Below are 22,377 nucleotides of genomic sequence, written 5' to 3'. Positions count from 1 at the left end.
TCACCTTGTATATACTACCACTGATGTACACCCTCACCCCTAGCTATATCTGTGTGAAGACAGACTTGATTTATGTAATGCTAATGTTAGTTGGCAGTAGGTTTTCCATGTTCCAGTTTCTCAGAAATAGTCATGAGCTTACTATATGTGAATATGATTTAAATGATGCATAAGTTTATTCTGACAAAGACCATCTTATATGACCAGTTTCTGAGGTAGTATAAGGAATAGAGAACTGATATTTTTTAAGATTTTTAAAATTTTAAACTTTGTTTGTTGAGGGGTGTGTGCTACACATATGTGGGTGACTGCAGAGGCCAGAAGAGTATTCCAATCCCCCAAAGCTGCAATACTGGCTATAACGATCTTCCTGACATTGGTGCTGTAAACCAAACAGCAGTTCTCTGAAAGTGCAGCAAGTGTGCTTAACTGCTAAGCCATCTCTCCACTTCCAAATTTTGTATGAATATATATTTTTTAAGTTTTAAATTTATTACAATTTATTCACTTTGTATCCCAGCTATAGCACCCTCTCTTGTCCCCTCCACTAAAAATCCTGCCCTCCCTCCCTCTTCTCCTCCTTCTCTCTTCTCTTTCCTCCCTCCTCTCCCATGCCCTTTCCCCAGTACACTGTTATGAGAGGTCCTCCTCCCCTTCCATCTGAACCTAGCCTATCTGGTCTCATCAGGACTGGCTGTTTTGTCTCCTCTGTGGCCTGGTAAGGCTGCTCCCTCCTCAGGTGGAGGTGATCAAAAAGCCAGCCACTGAGTTCATGTCAGAGACAGTCCCTGTTCACATTACTATGGAACACACTGGGATACTGATCCGTGCAAGGGTTCTAGGTTATCTCCATGCATGGTCTTTGGTTAGAGTATCAGATCCCTGGGCCCAGATTTCTTTGTTCTGTTGCTTTTCTTGTGGAGCTCCTGTCCCCTCCAGGTCTTTCTATCTCCCCCTTTTTTCATAAGATTCCCTGCACTCTGCCTGACTATGAGTCTCATCTGCTTTTATACAATGCTGGTTAGAGTCTTTCAAAGGCCCTCTGTGGTAGGCTCCTGTCCTGTTCCCTGTTTTCTCCATCTTCTGAGGTCTATCCCATTTGACTTTCTGAATGAGGATTGAGCACCAACAGCAAAAGCTCTAAGATCAAAAATCAATGAATGGGATCTCATGAAATTGAAAAGCTTTTGTAAAGCAAAGGACACTGTCTCATCAGAACAAAACGACAGCCTACAGACTGGGAAAGGATCTTCAACAACCCTATATCTGACAGAGGGCTAATATCCAGAATATATAAAGAACTCAAGAAGTTAAACAACAACCAAGTAATCCAATTTAAAAATGGGGGATACAGAGCTAAACAGAGAATTCTCAATAGAGGAATATTGAATAGCAGAGAAACACATAAAGAAATGCTTAATGTCCTTAGTTATCAGGGAAATGCAAATCAAAATGACCTTGAGATTTCACCTCACAGCCATCAAAATGGCTAAAATAAAAATCTCAAGTTATAATACATGCTAGAGAGGATGTGGAGAAAGGGGAACCCTCCTCCATTGCTGATGGGAGTGTAAACTTGTATAACCACTTTGGAAATTAGCACTTTGTCAGACAACTAGGAGTAGTAATACCTTAAGATCCGGCTATACCACTCCTAGGCATTATCCAAATCATGCTCAAGTATACAACAAGGACATTTGCTCAGCCATGTTTGTAGCAGTTTTATTTGTAATAGCCAGAATCTGGAAACAACCTAGGTGTTCCTCAATTGAGGAATGGATTCAGAAATTGTGGTACATTTATACAATGGAATACTACTCGGCAATTAAAAACAAGGAAATCATGAAATTTGCAGGCAAATGGTGGGATCTAGAGAAGATCATCCTGAGTGAGGTATCCCAGAAGCAGAAAGACACACATGGTATATACTCACTTATAAATGGATATTAGACATGTAATATAGGATAAGCCTACTAAAATCTGTATACCTAAAGACGCTAAGCAAGAAGAAGGACCTTGGGTAAGATGCTCAATCATCATTCAGAACAGCAGATGGAAGAATTTTTAATTTAAAAAGTTTACTGAAATTTTTATTTATTTTATTTTATTTTATATTTTATTTTTTTCCCTCCTGATGATGTTCATCCCTCTTGTCTCTTAGCAGTGCTTGGTACTTCACTATATGGCTCCTCTTGGGAACTTTGAGAAACTATATTTTTTTATTAATTATACTTTATTACTTTGTATCCCCCTGTAGTTCCCTCCTTCCTCCCCTCCCAATCCCTCTCTTCCTCCACCCTCTGCATGCATGCCCTTCCCCAAGTCCATTGATAGGGGAGGTCTTCTTTTCCTTCCTTCTGATCTTAGTCTATTAGGTCTCAGCAGGAGTGGCTGCATTGTCTTCCTCTGTGGCCTGGTAAGGCTGCTCCCCCCTCAGGGGGAGGTGATCAAAGAGACAGCCACTGAGTTCATGTCAGAGACAGTCCCTGTTCCTATTACTATGAAACCCACTAGGAGACTGAACTGCCATGGGCTACATCTGTGCAGGGGTTCTTTTTAAAGACAGTTTTTCACTATTTAGGCCTGCCTGGTCTCAAATTCACAATGTGCCGCCACACCTGGTTTAGCTTTTTTTAGTTTTATTTATTTATTTTTGTGTGTATCTTTCTGTATGCCTACTCACCAAATGCATACTGTGAAGGCCAGAAGAAGGTATTGGATTCCCTGGACCTGGAGTTACAGATAGCTATGAGTTACCATGTGGATGCTGGGACTCAAACCTGGGTCCTCTGAAAGAACTGCCAGTGCTTTTAACCTCTGAACCATTTCTCCAATCCCAGTTCTTTTTTCTTTCTTTAAAATGTGTAATGTTCCACCGATTTGCCTGTCAGCTTTGCACACGGGCCATGCTAATATTTTCTATATCGTTCCAATTTTAGTGTACGTGCCACTGAAGCAAGCACTTAAAACCAGTTTTAACACTGTATGCCACCAGGTGTTTGTTGTTGTTTTTCCACAACACCCTTACTATGATCCTTACCATTTGCTATGCACTTTTCTATGAATAACTGGGAAAATGAATAGCTTTGTAATTTTTTGTTACTTGCTTATTCAATTTTTTATTTTTCTGGATATTTGAAATGGACCTTTCATTTATTTTCTTAAGTGGAAAATAAATTGTCTAGATAAAAATAATTAACAACAATTACTTCCTTCTGTATATTTTGTTCTTTTTTCTTCTGGATGATGCATTAGAAGTCTGGGCCAGGTGTAGTGGTATATACCTTTATTCCTTGCACTGGAAGGCTAAAGAAGATTTTCTTTCGAACTAAACTCTTTCTAAAACTATCATTTCTTCCACTAAATATTTCTTTAAAATGAAGTATAAGGAGAGTTAAGGTTATCTATTATCCTATTTCTCAAAAATAAAACCTTTGTAGTTTTTCGGGTCTTTTGCCTCAGTAAATCATGTATAGAATAATACTTTTTAGTATTTTATCAGAAATAGATTATAACAGCTTTTTAAAAATCCTTATATATTAAGGATCATATGTTTACATTTCTTCATGCGAATCAGAATGTGTGGCTTAATCAGTTTTTGTTTATGTATATCAAAATGGAATGAGAAAACAACCATTTCTAGCCCTCTATAAGGTTCACAAAGATTCATCTACGTTTTTGCATGTATCAGTAGTTTGGTTTTATGAATTGTTCCATTGCAAACAATATCAAAATTTAATTCTCCATTTTCTTGTATTTTTCTAATTTTGGGGTCTTTTGGATACTTAGGATTAGTTATGATTGGGAGTCTTTTGGATAAAGCTACTGTTAACCTTTCTGTGCATTTTCTGGTATATGTACTCATTTCTCTTAACATTTATACATAATTGTGGGATTGCTGGGTCATAGGATATGTGTATATTTAGGTACACTAGATAATGTTGGAAAGTTTTCTAAAGCAGTTATTAAAAAAAAAACATTCACAACAGTAGTGTGTGAGACTTCTGTTGCTCTATATTCTTATAAACACTACTTTTGTCATTTTTAAAAATTCCAGCTGCTGTCGTTAGGTGTGTTTTGGTAATGAAACTTTAAATTTTGAATGGTTGTTGATTGCATTCAGGTCTGTGCATGTGAATGTGCAGAGGTCAGAGGACAACTTGTGGGAGTGGGTTCTCTCCTTGACCATGTGGATTCAAGGGATTGAACTTAGATGTCAGGCTAAGCTAAGCAAGTGCTCTTACCTACTCAACCATCTCTCTGACCGAAGAACGTAGTTTTTTACTTGCATTTCATGGACAAGCAATAAAATAGAACATCTTTTCACACACACACGCACACACAACTCTCTTTATCAGACCTTTTTTCTAGTTTATAAAATTTAATTATGTTTATTTATTTGGGTGAGTGAGTGTACACCACAGTAGATACCTGTGGAATCAGAAGATAAATTATGGGAGTGGGGTTCTTTTCCTCTACCATATGAGTTTTAGGAATCAAACTTAGCTCATCATGCCTAATAATATATAATTAGGATATTTTCATATGTGTATAAATGTGTTTTCATTATTCCTTTAACCACAACTTTCTTGTCCCACTTTCATTCCTGAGAGTACAAGAGTGCCTTAGCTGTCTGGAAGAAAGCGTTCTGCAACACTTCAATTCTTATTTATGTTCTTTCTGCCCCTTCTTCTGCAGTGTTCCCTGAGCCTTGAAGTAATAAAAATATCTTATTTAGGGCTCAGCTCTCAGCAGTTTGTTATTATCAACTCTTACACTAGTTATGAGTCTTTGTAGTAACTACCACTGCAAAAACAAGCTCATCTGACCAAAGCTGACTGCAGTAATGATCTGTAGAAGTATCTAGAAGACAATTTGACAGGAACATTATGTCTAGGGGTGGGTATGACTTCCCCAAATCTAATCAGACAGCTCTTAGTTACACCCCATAATGCACTGCCATTCTTGGACCAGTTGCCATGTCTTGCGTGGCTATTCAGTTGTATAGCATGCAGGCCCAAACTGAAGGATATTCTACAAAATAAGACTATTAATGACAATTCTCCCTCAGCAGCTACATAGTTCCTTGCAGCTCTATGAAAGATAGCCAGGCGTAACTTCCAGTTCAGTTACAGCTTGATTTCCCTACCAGAGAGCATGGAATCTTCAGCAATTTACTTCTGATTCCAGTCCTTGCTATTGAAAACAGGATTCCTGGGGCAAGCTGCCTACCTAGATTTGCCAAATTTGCAATTCTGGGTTCAGTTGAGACCCTAACTCAGTGTATAAGGTGGAAAGCCATGAAGGAAGATCTATGACATTGACCTGGGGCTTCCATTCCTACACCTACATGTGTGCCCACATAGGTGAACATGCATATACATGCGTACCACATCCATATAATTAAATTTTCAACTATTATTGAGATGATGTATTTAATGGCAAGTTCTCCCACCTTGATTCATGATCTAATTAAAGAAAAAACATACATTGCCTTTAATTGTCTTATCTCTTTTGTTTCCTTTGATCTAGACTGGTTCTTCAAGCCTTCATCTTTTATTACTTTGATCTCTCTGAAGAATGGAGGCTTATTAGTTTGTAGAATATCCTTCAGTTTGATTCTGTCTGAATCATCTTCCTCTTTAGTTTAAGTTATAATTTTTTTTGGTCGTGAATACCATGTAAGTGTGGTTGTGTTATTCTTTCTACATCATATTGGTTTATCTCAACATTAGAGGATTAAATTTGATTATGTGCATAAGATGGGACTTTCTATAATCTTGTCACTGTAAAGTTACCACATTTGCCTTTGTAATTAAAAAGTAATCTGTCGGGACACATTTTGAAACTACGTAATTATAGTGTTCTTCATCTAACTTTTTATAGTTTTAGCATCCATTTATGATTCTTCCACATTCCTTATTGTATTTATTAATTGTCTTTTTGCAGTTAGAACTGTTTCTTTTTTCTTTGTTTCTATCAGTGAGAACTCATTTATTTTATTGAGTAGGCTACTTGTTAATTATTTTGTTCTCTAAGGTTTGAGCATTGGTAGTCCTTTAATTTATATTTTTATATGACCTTATTACTCTTTGAGAAATTCTGTTTTTTTGGTTTGTTTTTTTGTTTGTTTGTTTGTCTGTTTTGCCACAGTAAAGTTCATCTTGTAGGCCCAGTGATGGAAATAACAATTTCTCCAAAGTATTATACTATAATTTATAGTATAAACTAAGATATGAACAGTTTTACTGGTTTGTTTCTGGAACCCACTGTTTAAAGAGCCTTGTAAATATACATTATATGGCATTATATATGTGCGTGTATAGTATATATTTTGTATATATTTTTCTATAAAAAATTTGTCCAAATATTTTATAAATGGACAAGACTAAGGAGGGATTGAAAATTAGGTGGGGAAGTAGAGGAACATAAGTGGGGTTATAGTGTATAGAAGAACCCAACTCATGGAAAAGAGCTCCAGTCTAGTGTGGCTTAAAGAAGAGATGCAAAACTAGAGAGCCAGGAATGGACCAGATTCATTGAGGAATTTATTTGCCCTCTGAAGGAACTCAATCTTTTAGAACAAGAGGAGTCATCATAGAATGTATGATTGGGTAAGGAATAATAATTTTTGTTAGATTTACATTTTAATATTCCTCTGTTGCTAGTGGCAATTCATAGAAGATAGATTAGATAAATGTTTAGAATTATTTTTCTGTAGAATTGGTATTTTTTTTAATTAAAGGACATTTGACTTATTGATTTATTTTCTTGTGGAATCACAGTAACTCAGGATTCAGTACTGTTCTCTGTGAATGATAACACAAACGAGTTACTCTAAACAGTGTTAAGTTGTATTTATACATGTATTATTTTTTAAGACAGGATCTCATTGTATAGTTCTGGGTGGCCTGGAATTGTCTCCAACTCATAGAGGTTCACCTCTGGAGTGCTGAGATTAAAGGAGTGTACCACCATGCCTGCCAAAACACTGTTAATTTTTCATGTAAAAATCTTGAGTAAGATATACTTGGTTTAATACTGTCAGTAATAGGGTTGATATAAACATTGTATAACAGACATTCTACCATGTTTACATACTAAAAAAAATAAGTATTGCCATGTTGTTTTTTGGAAATAACAAATTGTATCGTAGCATGAATTTTGCTGTTATCATAATAGATGTTATTACTGCCCTCTTTACAGCCTTTATCTCAACTAACTGGAACTGACCAGCAAGCAGCTCTTCAAAATCCAGATGTTGTTCGAGGGTAAGTATCATAATCTTAGTACCAGGAAATCAATGGTGGCATGCTGCTGCATGTATGCTTAGAGTGCATCGAATAAAGCAATATTTTTATTCTTGTACTTATGTGGCATTAGTAAAATTGGGATGAATTAATATCTTTCATTCTTTTAATATTTATAGTGATCATATAGATTGTGAAATTATTGATATTTTATTATTTTGTTTATAGTAGCCTGTTCTACAAAGTAAATGAAAAATTACAAGAAAATTTTCAGCTAATCTCAAAATAAATTATATCAAGACATGAAATTATTTTATTGGTGGATTTAAGATAGTCTTCTATATGTTATTCAGATTGGGTAATTGCTATTATTTTTTTCAAATTTATTGATATTTTTCTTGGGAACAAGAAAGAATTGTTCCATTCAATGAGATTTTATTCCTGTGAGTCTGTGTTTAGTTCTATAATTTCCATCTGGTTCTCTTTTAATCTTTTATTTCTCATTGCCTTTTTTTCCTCATTTGCTTCAAATGCAGTTGCAATTGCCTGTTGATGTTTTGATTTGTTTCATTTTGTTCTTTTCATTAGTGGGGATGGAGCCCAGGGTCCTTGCACATGCTAGGCCAGCACTTTATTACTTAGTTCTTTGCTGAAGTTTGCTTCCCAGTCCATGTTTTAATTTCTTTCTCCATTGTGCTTGGAGACCAAACCCAGGAATATGCATACTAGACAAGTACTCAATACTAAGCTACACCCTCGTTCACTGAATCATTTTGATTATGGATTGTGTTAACAATTCCAATATTTGATTTATCTTGGACTTTTAAACCTGTTATCTTTCTGAATTCAAGTTGTGGTTTTCCTGTTTGTTTGTTGTTGTTGTTGTTGGTTGATTGGTTTTTTTGTTTTGTTTTGTTTAGGTATGACAAGTATTTTATTTTTGTTTATATATTTAGGGTATTATGTAAAAATATTTTAGATTCTATTTAAATCTTTTGTTTTATTAAACAGTCCCTGTGTTTAGGTGCATGTGTTGTGGACCATTCTTATGGGCTGTGGATCTAATGAAAATTTAGCTTTAGAGTCCTTGTTATGTTCTGGTCTGCTTTGTTCACCTGTCATTATTGGATACCACCATGGAATCAAAGGGTATTTCCTCTAGGCCAGCTTTCTAGTCCACACTCCTTCAGATTCCATGGGAGAAGAAAGAGTCCATCTTTGGCTAATGGGCTAGAGGCCCATTGGGTTTTTGTTGTTTTTGCCTATATATGTAAGACTAAGCCTGATAACTTTCTGTCTTTGGGTATCTAATTGAGAGATGTCAAGCTACTGGGTTTTTTTTTCCAAGTCTTTGGGGTTCTTGACTAGTTTTAACTTTCATCTTTTTAGTCTTGGTTGCTCTCCTGTTATTTTTCTAGTTTATTATTTCCAGAAATTTTAAAGCTGTACTTGGGGGAAATGAGAAAGAAAAGTTGAGTTTCTGTTATCTTGTTCCAAAAGCTAGTATATATTTTTAGATTTATATATTTTATTATGTATATGAGTATTCTGCATGGATTTATTTGTACTACATATGTGCCTGATGCCCATAGGGGTCAGAGAAAGCATTGAATCAACTGGAGCTAAAATTAAAGATAGTTGTAAACTTTGGCTTCACATGTGAATGCTGGGAATTGAAAACAGGTCCTCTGCAAGAACAATAAGGACTTTTAACCACTGAACCATCTCTCTAGCCTTAAGCTAGTATTTTTTTTTGCTTTTTTTCTCTTTTTTATTTTAATTTTTATTAATTACACTTTATTTACTTTGTATCTCCCAATAAATCTCTCCTCCTAATCCCACCTTCCCTCCCCCTTCTCCACACATGCCCCTCCCCAAGTCCATTGATAGGGGAGGTCTTCCTCTCCTTCCTTCTGATCCTAGTCTATCAGGTCTCATCAGGAGTGGCTGCATTGTCATCTTCTGTGGCCGGGTAAGGCTGCTCCCCCCTCAGGGGGAGGTGATCAAAGAGCAGGCCAATCAGATTATGTCAGAGGCAGTCCCTGTTCCCATTACTATGGAACCCACTTGGACACTGAACTGCCATGGGCTACATCTGTGCAGGGGTTCTAGGTTATCTCCATCCATGGTACTTGGTTGGAGTATGAGTCTCTGGAAAGACTCCTGTGTTCAAATTTCTGGTTCTGTTGCTCTTCTTGTGGAGTTCCTGTCCTCTCCAGATCTTACTATTTCCCACTTCTTACATAAGATTCCATGCACTCTGCCCAACAGTTAGTTGGCCATAAGTCTCAGCATCTGCTTTGATAGTCTTAAGCTAGTATTTTATGGAAACATGTGTAGTATTGTCTCATGAGCTAAAATTTTATTCCTTTTATCTAATGATTATTACTTATTACTGTCATTTTTTTATATTTTAAGAACTCCAGGAGAAGGGAGTATTGGGAGGGTATGCTAGGGATGGACCCCAACCCTTGTATCTGCTGTTCAAGCACTGTAGCATTGAGCTACATCCTTAGCCATTATGAGTGTTAATGTGTAATCTTTTACCATTTGTACTTACGTATATTCTTTTACATACAGACATAGAAAAAAATAAGTTTTTGTTTTTAATCCCTTTTTGTACATTTCTACAGAGATGGTTCATGAGTTCTTGGAAGAAAGAACTCACCAAAAAATAAAAGATTTTTCTTTGTTTAATTTTTATTTTTATATTAATTACAGTTTATTCACTTTGTATCCCAGCTGTAGCCCCTTCCCTCATTCTCTCTTAATCCTACCATCCTTCCCTCATTTTCTCTCATGACCTTCCCCCAGTCCACTGATAGGGGAAGCCCTCCTCCCCTTCCATCTGACCCTAGCCTATCAAGTCTCATCAGGACTGGCTGCTTTGTCCTCCTCTGTGGCCTGGTAAGGCTGCTTTCCCCTCAGGAGGAGGTGATCAAAGAACTAGACACTGAGTTCATGTCAGAGACAGCCTCTGTTCCCCTTACTATGGAACCCACTTGGACACAGAGCTGCCATGGGCTATATCTAAACAGGGGTTCTAAGTTATCTCCATGTATGGTCCTTGCTTGGAGTATCAGTCTCAGAAAAGACCCCTGGGCCCAGATTTCTCAGTTTGTTGCTTTCCTTGTGGAGCTCCTGTCCCCTCCAGATCTTCTTTCATAAGATTCCTTGTACTCTGCCCAAAGTTTGGCTATAAGCCTCAGCATCTGCTTTGATACTTTGCTGGGTAGAGTCTTTCAGAGGCCCTCTGTGGTAGGCTCTTGTCTTGTTCATTGTTTTCTCCCTCTTCTGATGTCCATTCCATTTGCCTTTCAGAGTGAGGATTGATCATCGTACCCAGGGCTCTCCTTCTTGCTTAGCTTCTTTAGGTATACAGATTTTAGTATGTTTATCCTATATTAAATACTGACCCACTTCTAAATCCCAAGCTCTGTGACACTTAGAAGCTCATGGCTTCAGAATCACTTTCTGGATAGGGCTAACGCAAATGTCACTTATAAAGCAGTCACAAATCATTTTTATGGAAACAAAAAAAAAGCAAAACTGTCCAGAATGGCTTTCAGTAAGCCCATCACTAAACTGCTTAGTGGTCTAGAAGGCCATGGAGACTTGCTGCTGTTACAGAAGGTACTTAGTGCAGAACATTGCTGGAGCCGTTTGGTTTGATCTGAGCAAGATACCTATGCGTCTTGAATTTGTTAGAAAACTCAATACTAGTATAAACCTTAAAAAAATAAATTCTTGTCAAAGAGGAAGTAAAAAAAAAAAAAAACCTAACCACAACTAATCATTCTAAACCATTTTTATATCATTCATTTTCATTATTTGCTTTACATCCTACATTATTTGTATCTCCTACACTTAGTCTGCTTCTCCTTTGCTGAGTAAGAATTTTTGGAGTAAGAATGTACATTCATTTTAGAAGCTTCATTTTATTGTATTAGTAATCTCTAAACAAGAAAAATTGATCAAGACTGTCTCCTCAATTAAAAAAAGAGTATCCCTTAATCTTAATAAATTATTTCATAGAGGCCTATGACTGACAGTTTTTCTTTATTTTTATTCCTGTGATAAAAATGTATAGCAAATATATATGCTATATCATTTTTTATAACTTTCAAACACAGCTTTATTGAAATATAATTTGTAGGACTGGAGAGATGGTTCAGCAGTTAAGAGTACTAGCTGCTCTTCTGGAGGGCCTGGGTTCAGTTCTCACCACCTACATAATGGCCACAACTATGTGTAACTCCAGTCCCAGAGGATCAGATACCCCTTCTTGGCCTCTGTGGGCACAGCATGCACATGGTACACAGACATACGTGCAGGCTTTTACACATGTAAAATAAAAAAATAATAAATATTTAAGAAAAATACAGTTTATCATACAGTTCTCCCATTTAACTTGTATGATTCAATGGTATTAAGTGTATTAACAGAGTTATATAATCATAACTTTTATAAAGATATTACATGGGCTGATTTTCTTTTAACTTATAATTTTATAATCCTAAGTTTTCTTTAGATGTTTATTATCAAGATTGAAATGAGTTCCTCTTTTTTTTTTTTTTTAATCAGTAGCTTGAATCAGGATGTGACAGCTATGAAAGAAAACACCAATAACCCTGATAACCCAAGTGGGAATGGCAAACTGGATCGGATCAAGCAAAGAAGAACCTCCTGTCCCAGGCCAGAGAAGGCAACTAAATTTCAACTTACCGTTCTTCAGGTCAGTGTGTGTATGGCTGGATTAGATTTCATGTAGAAGCCTTGGAGGCTTAGGAAGGAGCAGTGCTATGGAAGTAAATGCAGAATATTGTGAAAAGGAAGACCATAAAATTCCTGTAATCACAAACTAGAGTTTATTCATTCTATCATTTTAGTTTTTATATTTTTTTCTGTATGTATTGTAGTGTTTCACATTTTAACATTGTTATAGTGTGAGTAATGTTAGCAAAAATATATTGAATTATTTTGTGGTAGGTGTCCCAAGTCTATATACTATTTTTATCATTATCCTCCAAAGCTTTATATGATATAATAGTATACACATCATTACAAATAAAGATTTTCAAGACGAGAGAATTAATTTTCATTAAACCATTCAACTACCAAATGCTAGAGTCAGATTTGAAGCTGGATCAGACTTTAAAGCCTGTATCGCTAATTAATATAATAAATGTTTCAGATGGATTTCAAAACCTGTATACAGTTTTACATCCTTTCCTTTTGAAAGCTTAATATATTATGTACATATTTTTAATACCAGTAAATAATTTGAATAATATTTTTAAATGTCTTCAATACATAGTCCCTTATACAGAGATATAATTTAATTATCCTTTTCCAGTTCTTCCTTTAGGTTCGTTCTGTAACTGTTGCTGAATATGTTGTATGTGAGCTCATCTAGTTACTCCTTGTAAAAATGCTGTGATTATTGTTTTTAGACAGGGTCTGATAATAGCTTAGGCTTGCCTCAGGTATACTATATAGCCAAGGGTAACCCTAAATTTCTAGTCCTCCTGCTTTCACTTCCCAAGTACTGGGAGTACAGATGTGTACTGTCATGATTGGTTTATGCAGTGCTGGGGATGAAACCCAGTGCTTTGTGCATGCTAGGCAAGCACTCTACCAACTGTTTTCCATCCTTAACCAAGAAAGCTTCTCTTACACTGGTTAAATGTGTGCACTTAGGTATCAGTCTCTGGAGACAACATGGTAGAGTGTCAGCTGGAAACACACAACAACAAGATGGTCACGTTCAAGTTTGATGTTGATGGTGATGCACCTGAAGATATTGCAGACTATATGGTAAGAATATTAAAACAGAACTATTTTTCCCATAGTGTATTCACTCTCTCCTCTTTCTTCCTCCCTCATTCCTTCTTTTCCTCTCTGTTTTCTCTCATTGATTCATTTACACCCATCTCTTGATAGAATGTGTGAAGGGTTTTTTTGTTGTTGTTGTTGTTTTTTAATTTGCACAGGGGAAAATTGGTTATAATCAGGATGTTACTGCATTTCTTCTGGTTTTACTGTATGTATCTGAGGAAATATGAAGGTTTTTTTTTTTTTTAGATTGATGTGTTTCAGTCTCTATGTTGAGATAATATTAGAAGCTTTAAATGATAATCTCAATGGATAGTCACCTGATTAAATCAGAATCAAGCCACCTAGGTGATTTTAATGTGTCTAACATTCTGCACAGAAGTATTCAGGTTCTGCTTTTCAGTATATTTAGGTTTTTTTTTTCCTTAATGTGTGAATATGCTGTTGTATGTGGTATATGTACATATTTGTGTTGGTATGTGCATGGAGTACAGGGGATATCTGGTGGTCTCCTCAGCTGCTCTCTGCTTTATTTCTTTATGATATATGTGAATGTGGTGTTTGTGTATTTCGTGTTTATGCAAGGGTATGTTCAGGTATGTGCACCCTTATCCATACCTGCAGAGGCTAGAGGGCAACTTCAGGTGTCCTTCTCTGTTATTCTCTGACTTACTCTTTTTAGACAAAATCTGTTCCTGATCCTGATGCATTTGTGTTTCAGGTAGGCTGGCTTCCAGCAAGCCCAAGAGATCTTCCTGTCTGCCCACACTGCTGGGGTTACAGGCTTATATGAGGTCATGCCAAGCCTGTTATATGGATGCTGGGATCTAAACTCAGGTTTTCATGGTTGCTTAGCAGACACTCTTAACCACTGAGCAATCTACCTTATTTTTTTGAGACATGGTCCCTCACTGAATCTATAGCCCATTGATTCAGCTAGACTGGCTAGCCAGTGAGTTTTAGAAATCTTCCTCTCTACCACCCACAACCTTATCCCCCCATACTGGGATTACAGATGCACACCACCATGGCTGGCTTTTTATATGTGTGCTGCAGAGTCAAACTCAAGTTCTTATACGTATACCCAGGCACTTTACCAACTGAGTTATTTACCCAAACCTTTTAGTTTTTTTTTTAATAGCTTTAATACTTAGTCTCAGGTTGATATTTTTCTCTTTTTTGGTACAGATAGGGATAGGGGGCATAAAGAATACAGAATGCATTATTTTTTATTAATGGCTTAATAAATTAATAGTTTGCCCATTGTACATCTATCCTAACATTGAATTTTCTGTTATGTCTGGTATGTATTTTATTTTCTATTTCTCATTCATATTTAGTATAATGGACAGCCACAAATCTTAGGTGTTGTTTTCATGTTCTTATTTAGAAAGCTCGTAGGTTTGGGCATTCCTAATTTTAAAAATTGCCTCAGTTACATTCTTATCATGTTGTTTTTTGAGACAGGGCCAAATTAAATAGGCTTAGCTGTATTTGAACTTACTATGTAGTCTAGACTGATCTTGAGCTGTCATTCTGCCTTAGCCTTCCAAATGCTAAAATCATGCATGTATATCACTAGCCCCTGCTGCCTTACATATAATACATACTTTAAATAACACCTAATTTTTATAATTTTTTTTTTACTGAAAAAAAAAAGATTTTCCACACAATATATTCTTCTGATCATGTTTTTCTGTCCCTCAGATCCTCCTCACCTTCTTACCCATCCAACTCCATGCCTTCTTTCTCTCTCTTTAGAAAACTAGGTATAGGGCATACCCTTAAGTGTGGTTTCTATACATACCCAGTGAAATGATATTAGAGAAAACTGAAATCTTTCCTTTGTTAAGTGGATGTCAATTGGAGATATCTTCCTGGTTAGGATGTGGGCTTGTGTCCACTTCCCCCTCCAAGTGCTGGGACCCCTTTTGGCTTGGACCTGTGCAGGTCCTGTGTATGCTTCCACCATCTCACTTAGTATATGTGCCAGTCCTGTGATGTCCAGAAGACACTGTATCCTTGCTGTCATCAGTCCTTTCTGGGTCTTACAGTCTTTCTACTACTTCTTCCACATAGCTCCCTGAGCCCTAAATGGTCAGGGTTTGATGAAGACATCCCATTTTAGACTGAGTGTTCCAAGGTCTCTCATTCTGTGTTCATTGTTCAGTTGAAATTACAGCCAATTTATAAAACAACTGGTCTTAATTATTTTTGTGGCACATATTTTTTTTTGTTTTCCAATGGAATTCCCCATTAAAATATCATAATTTTGAAGAAAATGAATTTATTTTCATGAATACATTGGCTTTTACTTGATGGCAGGTTGAAGATAACTTTGTGTTGGAAAATGAGAAGGAAAGATTTGTAGAGGAACTGAGGGCTATTGTAGGTCAAGCCCAGGAAATCCTTCATGTCCATTCAGCTGCAGAAAAATCTACTGGTGTTGATTCTGTTGCTGTGGAATCCAGCAGTAACCAAGTAAGAGCACTTTTTTTGTAAGAAGGTCATTTGGGAGACTTTGTCAGGAACATCATCATTTACCTGTTCATTTTTATTTCAGGCAGGGTCATCTGAACAAGTACTGATAAATTCTGCATCCACTCAAACAAGCAGTAAGTATACTTAATAAAATCTACCATTTGGCTTTTGGAACAAAGTATTTTGGAGTCTTGATATACGTTCATAGAGAAAGATATTAGCCAATAAATTGATTTTATAATAAATTGATGTTTTTCCACACTTGAAAGAAATTTATAGCCTAGATATTTAAAAATAATGTTGATTCTTTATGCAAGTAATTTACTTCTGAGTTGTTACATGATATGTAACCAGAAAGGGCAGTAACAGTGATGATGACCTTTGATAGTGATGATGACCTATATGAATCGTAACTGGTAATTTGTTTACTTTGACATGAGATAAACAGAAGTATTTTAACTAAAATCATTATGTTCTAAGTTTGCATCATGTTTGAATTGTCCTTCAGATCTTAACTGTCTCATTGATGATAATACACTAATAACTTTGTAAGTCAGACACCAGATAAACTTCCAAAAACTAAAATTGGGGTTCTTCTGTTTTCTTTTCTGACAACTTTATCTCTTCATTCTTCTTAGCCCTGGTCATGGGTATTTTAAGAGTGTCTGGGAGGGGGAGAAGAACCATAGCATCATGAAGGAAGACCTCTGAAGGAATTAACACAACATGAAGAAGCAAAAGGTGGTGTGGGAATAATGGAAGCAGATACCATTATCCTGAAATTTAGTTCAACTGTATTAGGATGCCAGAGTACATCTGTATCTTACTTTGTTGGTTAGCAGAAATCTGAGCAAGTTTCTGACTGACAACGTAAGGTAAAGTTCCAAAGAAAATTATTTGAGAAAGTTTACAGATATAGGGATTTGTCTTATTTTACTTTTATATTGCCATAAGCTGGATTTACTTCTTTTTCTTCTGGTGAATAGTTCCGTAAAATTTAATGCTTGTATGGATATATACCACCATGTTACCACTTAGGCAGCACCATAATCAGGTTGCAGAATGGCAGTTATAAATTTGAATGGAGAACTATGCCCCCAATTATTTAAATAGAGTGCCTTATTTCTGGTTAGTATTAATGGATACCTTATATTTAGTTCTATAGGCTATTTGTCAAGGTTGAGATGTATCTCTTGTGGTTTATAATTATCCTTGTACTGTTGGAAATGGAGATACACAAGCTAATTTTTAACTTGATTTTTTTATTTAATAATGTGAACAAATTGACAGTGTATAATTTGTTGATAATTCTTTCTACAGATGAATCTGCACCTCAATCATCCCCAGTTGGTCGCTGGCGATTTTGTATCAACCAAACAATAAAAAATTGTGAGGCACAGTCTCCTCCTTCCCTTCAGCCATCCTTGACAACAGTGCATGGGTTACAGTCAATTCCTAGTAAGCTTTGTTGTCTGCCAGCTTTATATGGACTTGCATGATATGGTTACAGATTAATTTGTTTTTGCCTATCATTTATCCTTATGACAGTTTTCATGAGCATTTTAGAAGAAATTAACATTGTTATGTAACAAGTCATTTTATTCAGTGTTTGCAAAAGAAAAAAACCCAAGAAGTCATTTTTATAAGAGTACACTTTATATACTCTTAAATAGGTTCTTATTTGCCTCTTGATTTTCTTGTCCCTTTTGAGTTTTGTTTGCACTTTGTACTCATCACAACTTAGCTACTCTTTTGTTTTTCTTTCAGGTTCAAGTAACACAAATAATCAGGAAATATCACAGGACACACTGTTCACGATAGAGAATAATCCAGGCCAGCGTGAACTTTTCACCCCCAAATCAGAACATGAGGATATGGTTGATGGTAAGATTTCTGAATGTGCTAGTTTAGAAACTGAGCAGCCAAGTATTCTCTATCAAGTGGAAGATGACAGGCAGTTAATGGCACCAGCTACTGATAATTCCAGTTATTCTGCTACTTTGGTGCATCCAGTTCCAGTTGAATGTGAGGCACTCACCAGCCAAGCAGATATGTCCATACCTACATATCCATGTCAGCAAGCTGCCATCCTGACTGATGTGCTTATGGATCATCCTAGCGATTTAGTTCAGACTGGTGGCAATGCTGTTCTAACTTCAGCGGTTGTATCATCTGATCAAGAGCCTCAATCTTTATCAGTTCAGGAGCCAACTGCAGATGTAGAGCTTGTTTCCTTAGAAGGAGAAACCACAGGACACACTGAAACAAATTCTCCTAAGGCAGTCATTTCCACTCACACTTCTGGCTTTGAACCAGCTACCCTTCAACCTGCTACTATCCTGGAATCAGATGGGGAACGACCTCCAAAAATGGAGTTTGCGGACAACCGAATTAAAACACTGGATGAAAAATTAAGAAACCTGCTCTATCAGGAGCACAGCATTTCTAACATCTGTCCTGAGAGTCAGAAGGATACTCAAAGCGTAGACTCTCCATTTTCTTCCTCTGCTGAAGATATACTATCTTATCCGATGCCAGAAGTCATAGCTGTCAGTCACTGTGAGACTCAAGATAGCCCTGCACAATCCCCGAATTTCCAACAGGCAGGCTCTAAGAGTCTGTCCAATGTGGCTGCAAATCAGCCTGATCATATATCAGTGTTCAAAAGAGACTTGAATGTGATAACTTCTGTGCCCAGCGAGTTGTGTTTACATGTAAGTATCTGTCTAATTCATATTCTTTGTTTATGAATTTCAAGAAAGGCCCTCATTCTTAAAGGGTTCAAAGTAACTGTCATTTAAGACTATGACTTCAGCTGCAGCTACTCAGAACTTAGTAGTAATGGCAGGTCTGTCCTGGGTCTATCTAAAAGAGCCTTCTTTTGAATTAGCTTGGAATTTATAAGCATGTGTATATTTATAGACTTTGTGGACAGGAGAAACATACTTTTTGATTAGGTAGAAACAGCAAAAATCATCCATAATCACGTGACTTTTTTTCTTAACCTCTAAAAGGACCAGAAATACAGTTTAGCGGTAGAGTGCTTGCACCTGTATCTCAAACAGTAGAACATTTAACTAAGATATCTTGTCCTAGCATTAAAGAAATAGAGTCTAAAGATCTAAAGTCCAAAATCATCTTCAACTACATATTGAGTTTGAGGCAAATCTGCACTACATGAGTCCTTGTTAAAAAACAATAAATAAAATGTAAGGCGGGCTCATAGGTCCCAGCCACTGCCTGTTGAACTATTGGCTACTAATAAATTCTAGGAAAGAGATAGTCATTGTCTTCAGTTATGTAATCAACGGTGAGCCTACCAGGTTCCAGTGAAAAGTCTCAAACATATATTGACACAGATGGTACCGATTAAACTCAGTGGTTCACAAAATAAATGTAGATATGAATGTGGGAAAGGAACTTGTTGGGAGGAAAGGAGTTAATGGAGATAGGAGGGAGATGGGGGAGTAATTAGAAGTCATTACACACATGTATAAATTTATCAAAGAATAAATGTAATTACCAAAGAAAATAGAAATAATTTTTTTAAAGAGAGAAGAAACAGAAGGAAAAATAATTGTAGAATAATTGGGATTTAAAAATCACAAGTTTTCTAGATTTTAGAGTCTCTGAATTTTAGAATATTTATAATACCAAATGTGATATGTTGGGGCTGGTATCCAAATCTAAATACAGAAGTTATTTATGTTTCTTATATATTTATACACAGAGACTCAGACAATTTTATATAGTATTATTGATGCACCTTCATTTTAATTACATTAGATGAGGTTGGTCACATGTAGAATTTTCTACTAACAGGATCGTGCTGATAATGAGAATGTTTCAGGTTTTAGATTTTAAGGTTTTTTGTTTTGTTATTTGTTTGTTTGTTTATTGAGGCAGGGTGTCTCTGTGTAGACCTGGCTGTCCTAGACTCAATTTGTAGATCAGGCTGGCCTTGAACTCACAGTGATCTGCCTGCCTCTTCCTCCCTGAGTGCTGGGATTACACGTGTGTGCTACTCCTTCTGGCTGGATTTTAGGTTTTTATTGAGATTTCTCACCTATATAACATAGTAACTTTAATATTCTCTTTATTTTCTTTTCATGTCTTTTTTTTTTTTTAAAGTATTGGTCATTAAGTTCAGGAATGAAACCACATGCTATGCAAGTGCTGTATCTATCACTGAGCCACACTCCTAGCCCTATTTTCCTTTTCTACCTTTTCAGTCACAGAAGCAACTAATAAATTGCTGCTTGTCCTCCTTGACTTTCCTTAAGCCTGCATAGATCTATTTACATGTGTATCACATGTTTGTCCAAAATAATATTGTATTATAAACACATTGGTCAACAAACTGAAATTCTTCATTTTACCACACACTGTGAATATCTTTCTAAATATTTACCACTGTAATTTTTGTCATTGTTACTGTACAAATAATATGTACTTGTGTGTAAAGGAAAATCTGTTACATGCCCAAACCTGTAAACATAGCTGTTAGCTTTTCCAGATATGGTTTTAGTTAATGTTTGAATATTTATAGCAACATAATTCTGCATATGTATTATGTTTTAGACATAGATGCATGTTATATTTATCTATATATACTTTTTTAGGTATATGTGCTTTTCATTTCTTAAATTTTTTAAACTATTTCAAGTTATAGAATTAATTTGTAAGCACAAAAACATTTCAGAAGAATAGCAACTCTAAACAACTTAACACTTCCTAAACAATTTTCTTATTGTAGTTTCTGTGGCCATTATCACTAATAACTTGTCCCTCTCTTGATTTAGTAATTGTATATTTGGGTTTTGTTTTTGTTTTTGTTTTTGTCTTTTTTAAAGACTGGGTTTCACTATGTAGCTTGAAGCTGGCGCGGAACTGATTACCTTGCTGTTAAATAGCATGTACTCCTTATAATTCAGTTACCTCTTTTTTTATATTGCTAGATTTATATTTATAGTTGGATTTATATTTGCTCACAATGCCAACTTTAAACTAAGATGGTTGCCATATTGATTTTTCATAATTGTTTTTTTTTAATTTTTATTAATTACACTTTATTCATTTTGTATCCCCCCATAAACCCCTCCTTCCTCCCCTCCCAATCCCACCTTCCCTCCCACTTCTCTACTCATGCCCTTCCCCAAATCCAGTGATGGGGGAGTCTTCCTTTCCTTCCTTCTGATCCTAGTCTATCAGATCTCATCAGGAGTGGCTGCATTGTCATCTTCTGTGGCCTTGTAAGACTGCTTCCCCCTCAGGGGGAGGTGATCAAAGAGCAAGCCTATCAAATTATGTGAGAGGCAGTCCCTCTTCCCATTACTATGTAACCCACTTAGACACTAAACTGCCATGGGCCACATCTGTGCAGCGGTTCTAGGTTATCTCCATGCATGGTACTTGGTTGGAGTATGAGTCTCAGGAAAGACCCCTGTGCTCAAATTTCAGTTACCTCTTAAAAGGTCTCCCTGATTCTACTTCCCAAAGCCTCACAGTGGGGATTAAATTTTAATATGATTTTTATGGGAACATTCAAACTATAACAAATTCTTTTTTGGGTTCTTCATTGTTTAGTATATAAAAATACAACTGCCTGCCTTCCTTTCTTTTCTTTTTCTTTCTTTCTTTCTTTCTTTCTTTCTTTCTTTCTTTCTTTCTTTCTTTCTTTCTTTCTTTCTTTCTCTTTCATTCTTTCTTTCCTTTCTTAAGACAAGGTATCGGCTCTGTAGTCCAGGTTAGATTCAAACTCATGGCATTCTTCCTACCTCAACCTTCATAGTGCTGGGATTATAGATGTGAACCACCCCTCTTAGTTACAACTTAACTTCCATGTGTTATAATGTTACCTTGAACTTTGCTGACTCTTGTTTATTGGCTCTTATGGAATTTTCTTTTTCTATTGTGTGTGTGTGCATAAATGAGTACATATGGAGGCCAGGGGTTGATAAGAGTTGTTGATCACTCCTTACCATGTGTTTCGTTGTGGCTAGATCACTGGTTTGACTAGCATAGCTAGATATTTTGCTCAGAGGATCTGGACTCAGTTCCTCATGCTTTCATAGCAAGTACTTTACCCATTGAGCCATCTCCCAGCCCTGAATTGTCTCTTTTTCTGTTTAACACAGGGGCTCTCACTGTGTAGTTCATGCTGGCCTCAAACTCACAGGCAGCCACTTGCCTATGTCTTCTGAGTGCTGGGATTAAAAGTGTATACCACAATGCCAAGCTTTGGGTTTTCTGTGTATAAAATTTTATCATCTGTAAATAAAGATAATTTTATTTGTTCATTTCCTATTTTTCTCATATATTAACTTTTTTATGTCATGCTTTCCTCTCTTTGTCTCTCTGCCTTGTGTAATGAGATAGTTTCTCTTCTGTTTGGTCATCTATTTGGACATTTTGCATTGAGGACTGCATTTTTAAATTTCTAATAACTGTAGTCCATTCTTCACTTTTTTAGTATTTATATTTAATTTTATGTATATGCATGTATACCTGATATGAATGTATGTGCACCATGTGTATGCAGGAGCCCACAGAGGTCAGAACAGGATTTCAACCTAGAGTTACAGATAGCTGTGAGCCACCATGCTCTTGGAACCATACCTGGTTGCCCTTTATCACTGAATTCCCTCTCCTTCACCAAGTTTAGTGTTGGCTTTCAGTGTTAGTTTTAAGTTTTGTTAACTTTTAGTTCTGTGTTCAGTTTCCCTGTAAGATTCTTTATATGTCCATAAGTGCTATTATATATTTATGTAGATGCCTTTTAATTGTTGGGAGAAAAACATCGGACATACTT

General features: G+C 36.2%; 1 protein-coding gene and 1 non-coding gene across 7 annotated transcripts in view; one reads left to right on the top strand and one right to left on the bottom strand.

The window, feature by feature from the left end:
* Positions 1-22,377, top strand: part of Wnk3 (WNK lysine deficient protein kinase 3) — a 134,577-nt gene that overhangs the window by 79,929 nt on the left and 32,271 nt on the right. For all 6 annotated transcript variants that reach the window (XM_055617935.1, XM_055617936.1, XM_055617934.1 and 3 more), the window contains 7 exons: positions 7,207-7,271; positions 11,835-11,985; positions 12,951-13,067; positions 15,411-15,566; positions 15,649-15,700; positions 16,887-17,024; positions 17,334-18,280. In XM_055617935.1, coding sequence (XP_055473910.1) covers positions 7,207-7,271; positions 11,835-11,985; positions 12,951-13,067; positions 15,411-15,566; positions 15,649-15,700; positions 16,887-17,024; positions 17,334-18,280 — 1,626 coding nt within the window. The remainder of the gene's footprint in view (positions 1-7,206; positions 7,272-11,834; positions 11,986-12,950; positions 13,068-15,410; positions 15,567-15,648; positions 15,701-16,886; positions 17,025-17,333; positions 18,281-22,377) is intronic.
* Positions 2,857-2,963, bottom strand: LOC129684723 (U6 spliceosomal RNA). Its single transcript, XR_008721387.1, has one exon. It is a non-coding gene; the product is annotated as a U6 spliceosomal RNA (small nuclear RNA).

This window comes from Psammomys obesus, unplaced genomic scaffold, assembly GCF_907164565.1.
Source record: "Psammomys obesus unplaced genomic scaffold, mPsaObe1.curated_primary_1811, whole genome shotgun sequence".
Lineage (NCBI taxonomy): Eukaryota > Metazoa > Chordata > Mammalia > Rodentia > Muridae > Psammomys > Psammomys obesus.
The sequence above is the reverse complement of the archived record's forward strand: the minus strand, read 5'-3'. Positions and strand labels throughout refer to the sequence as shown.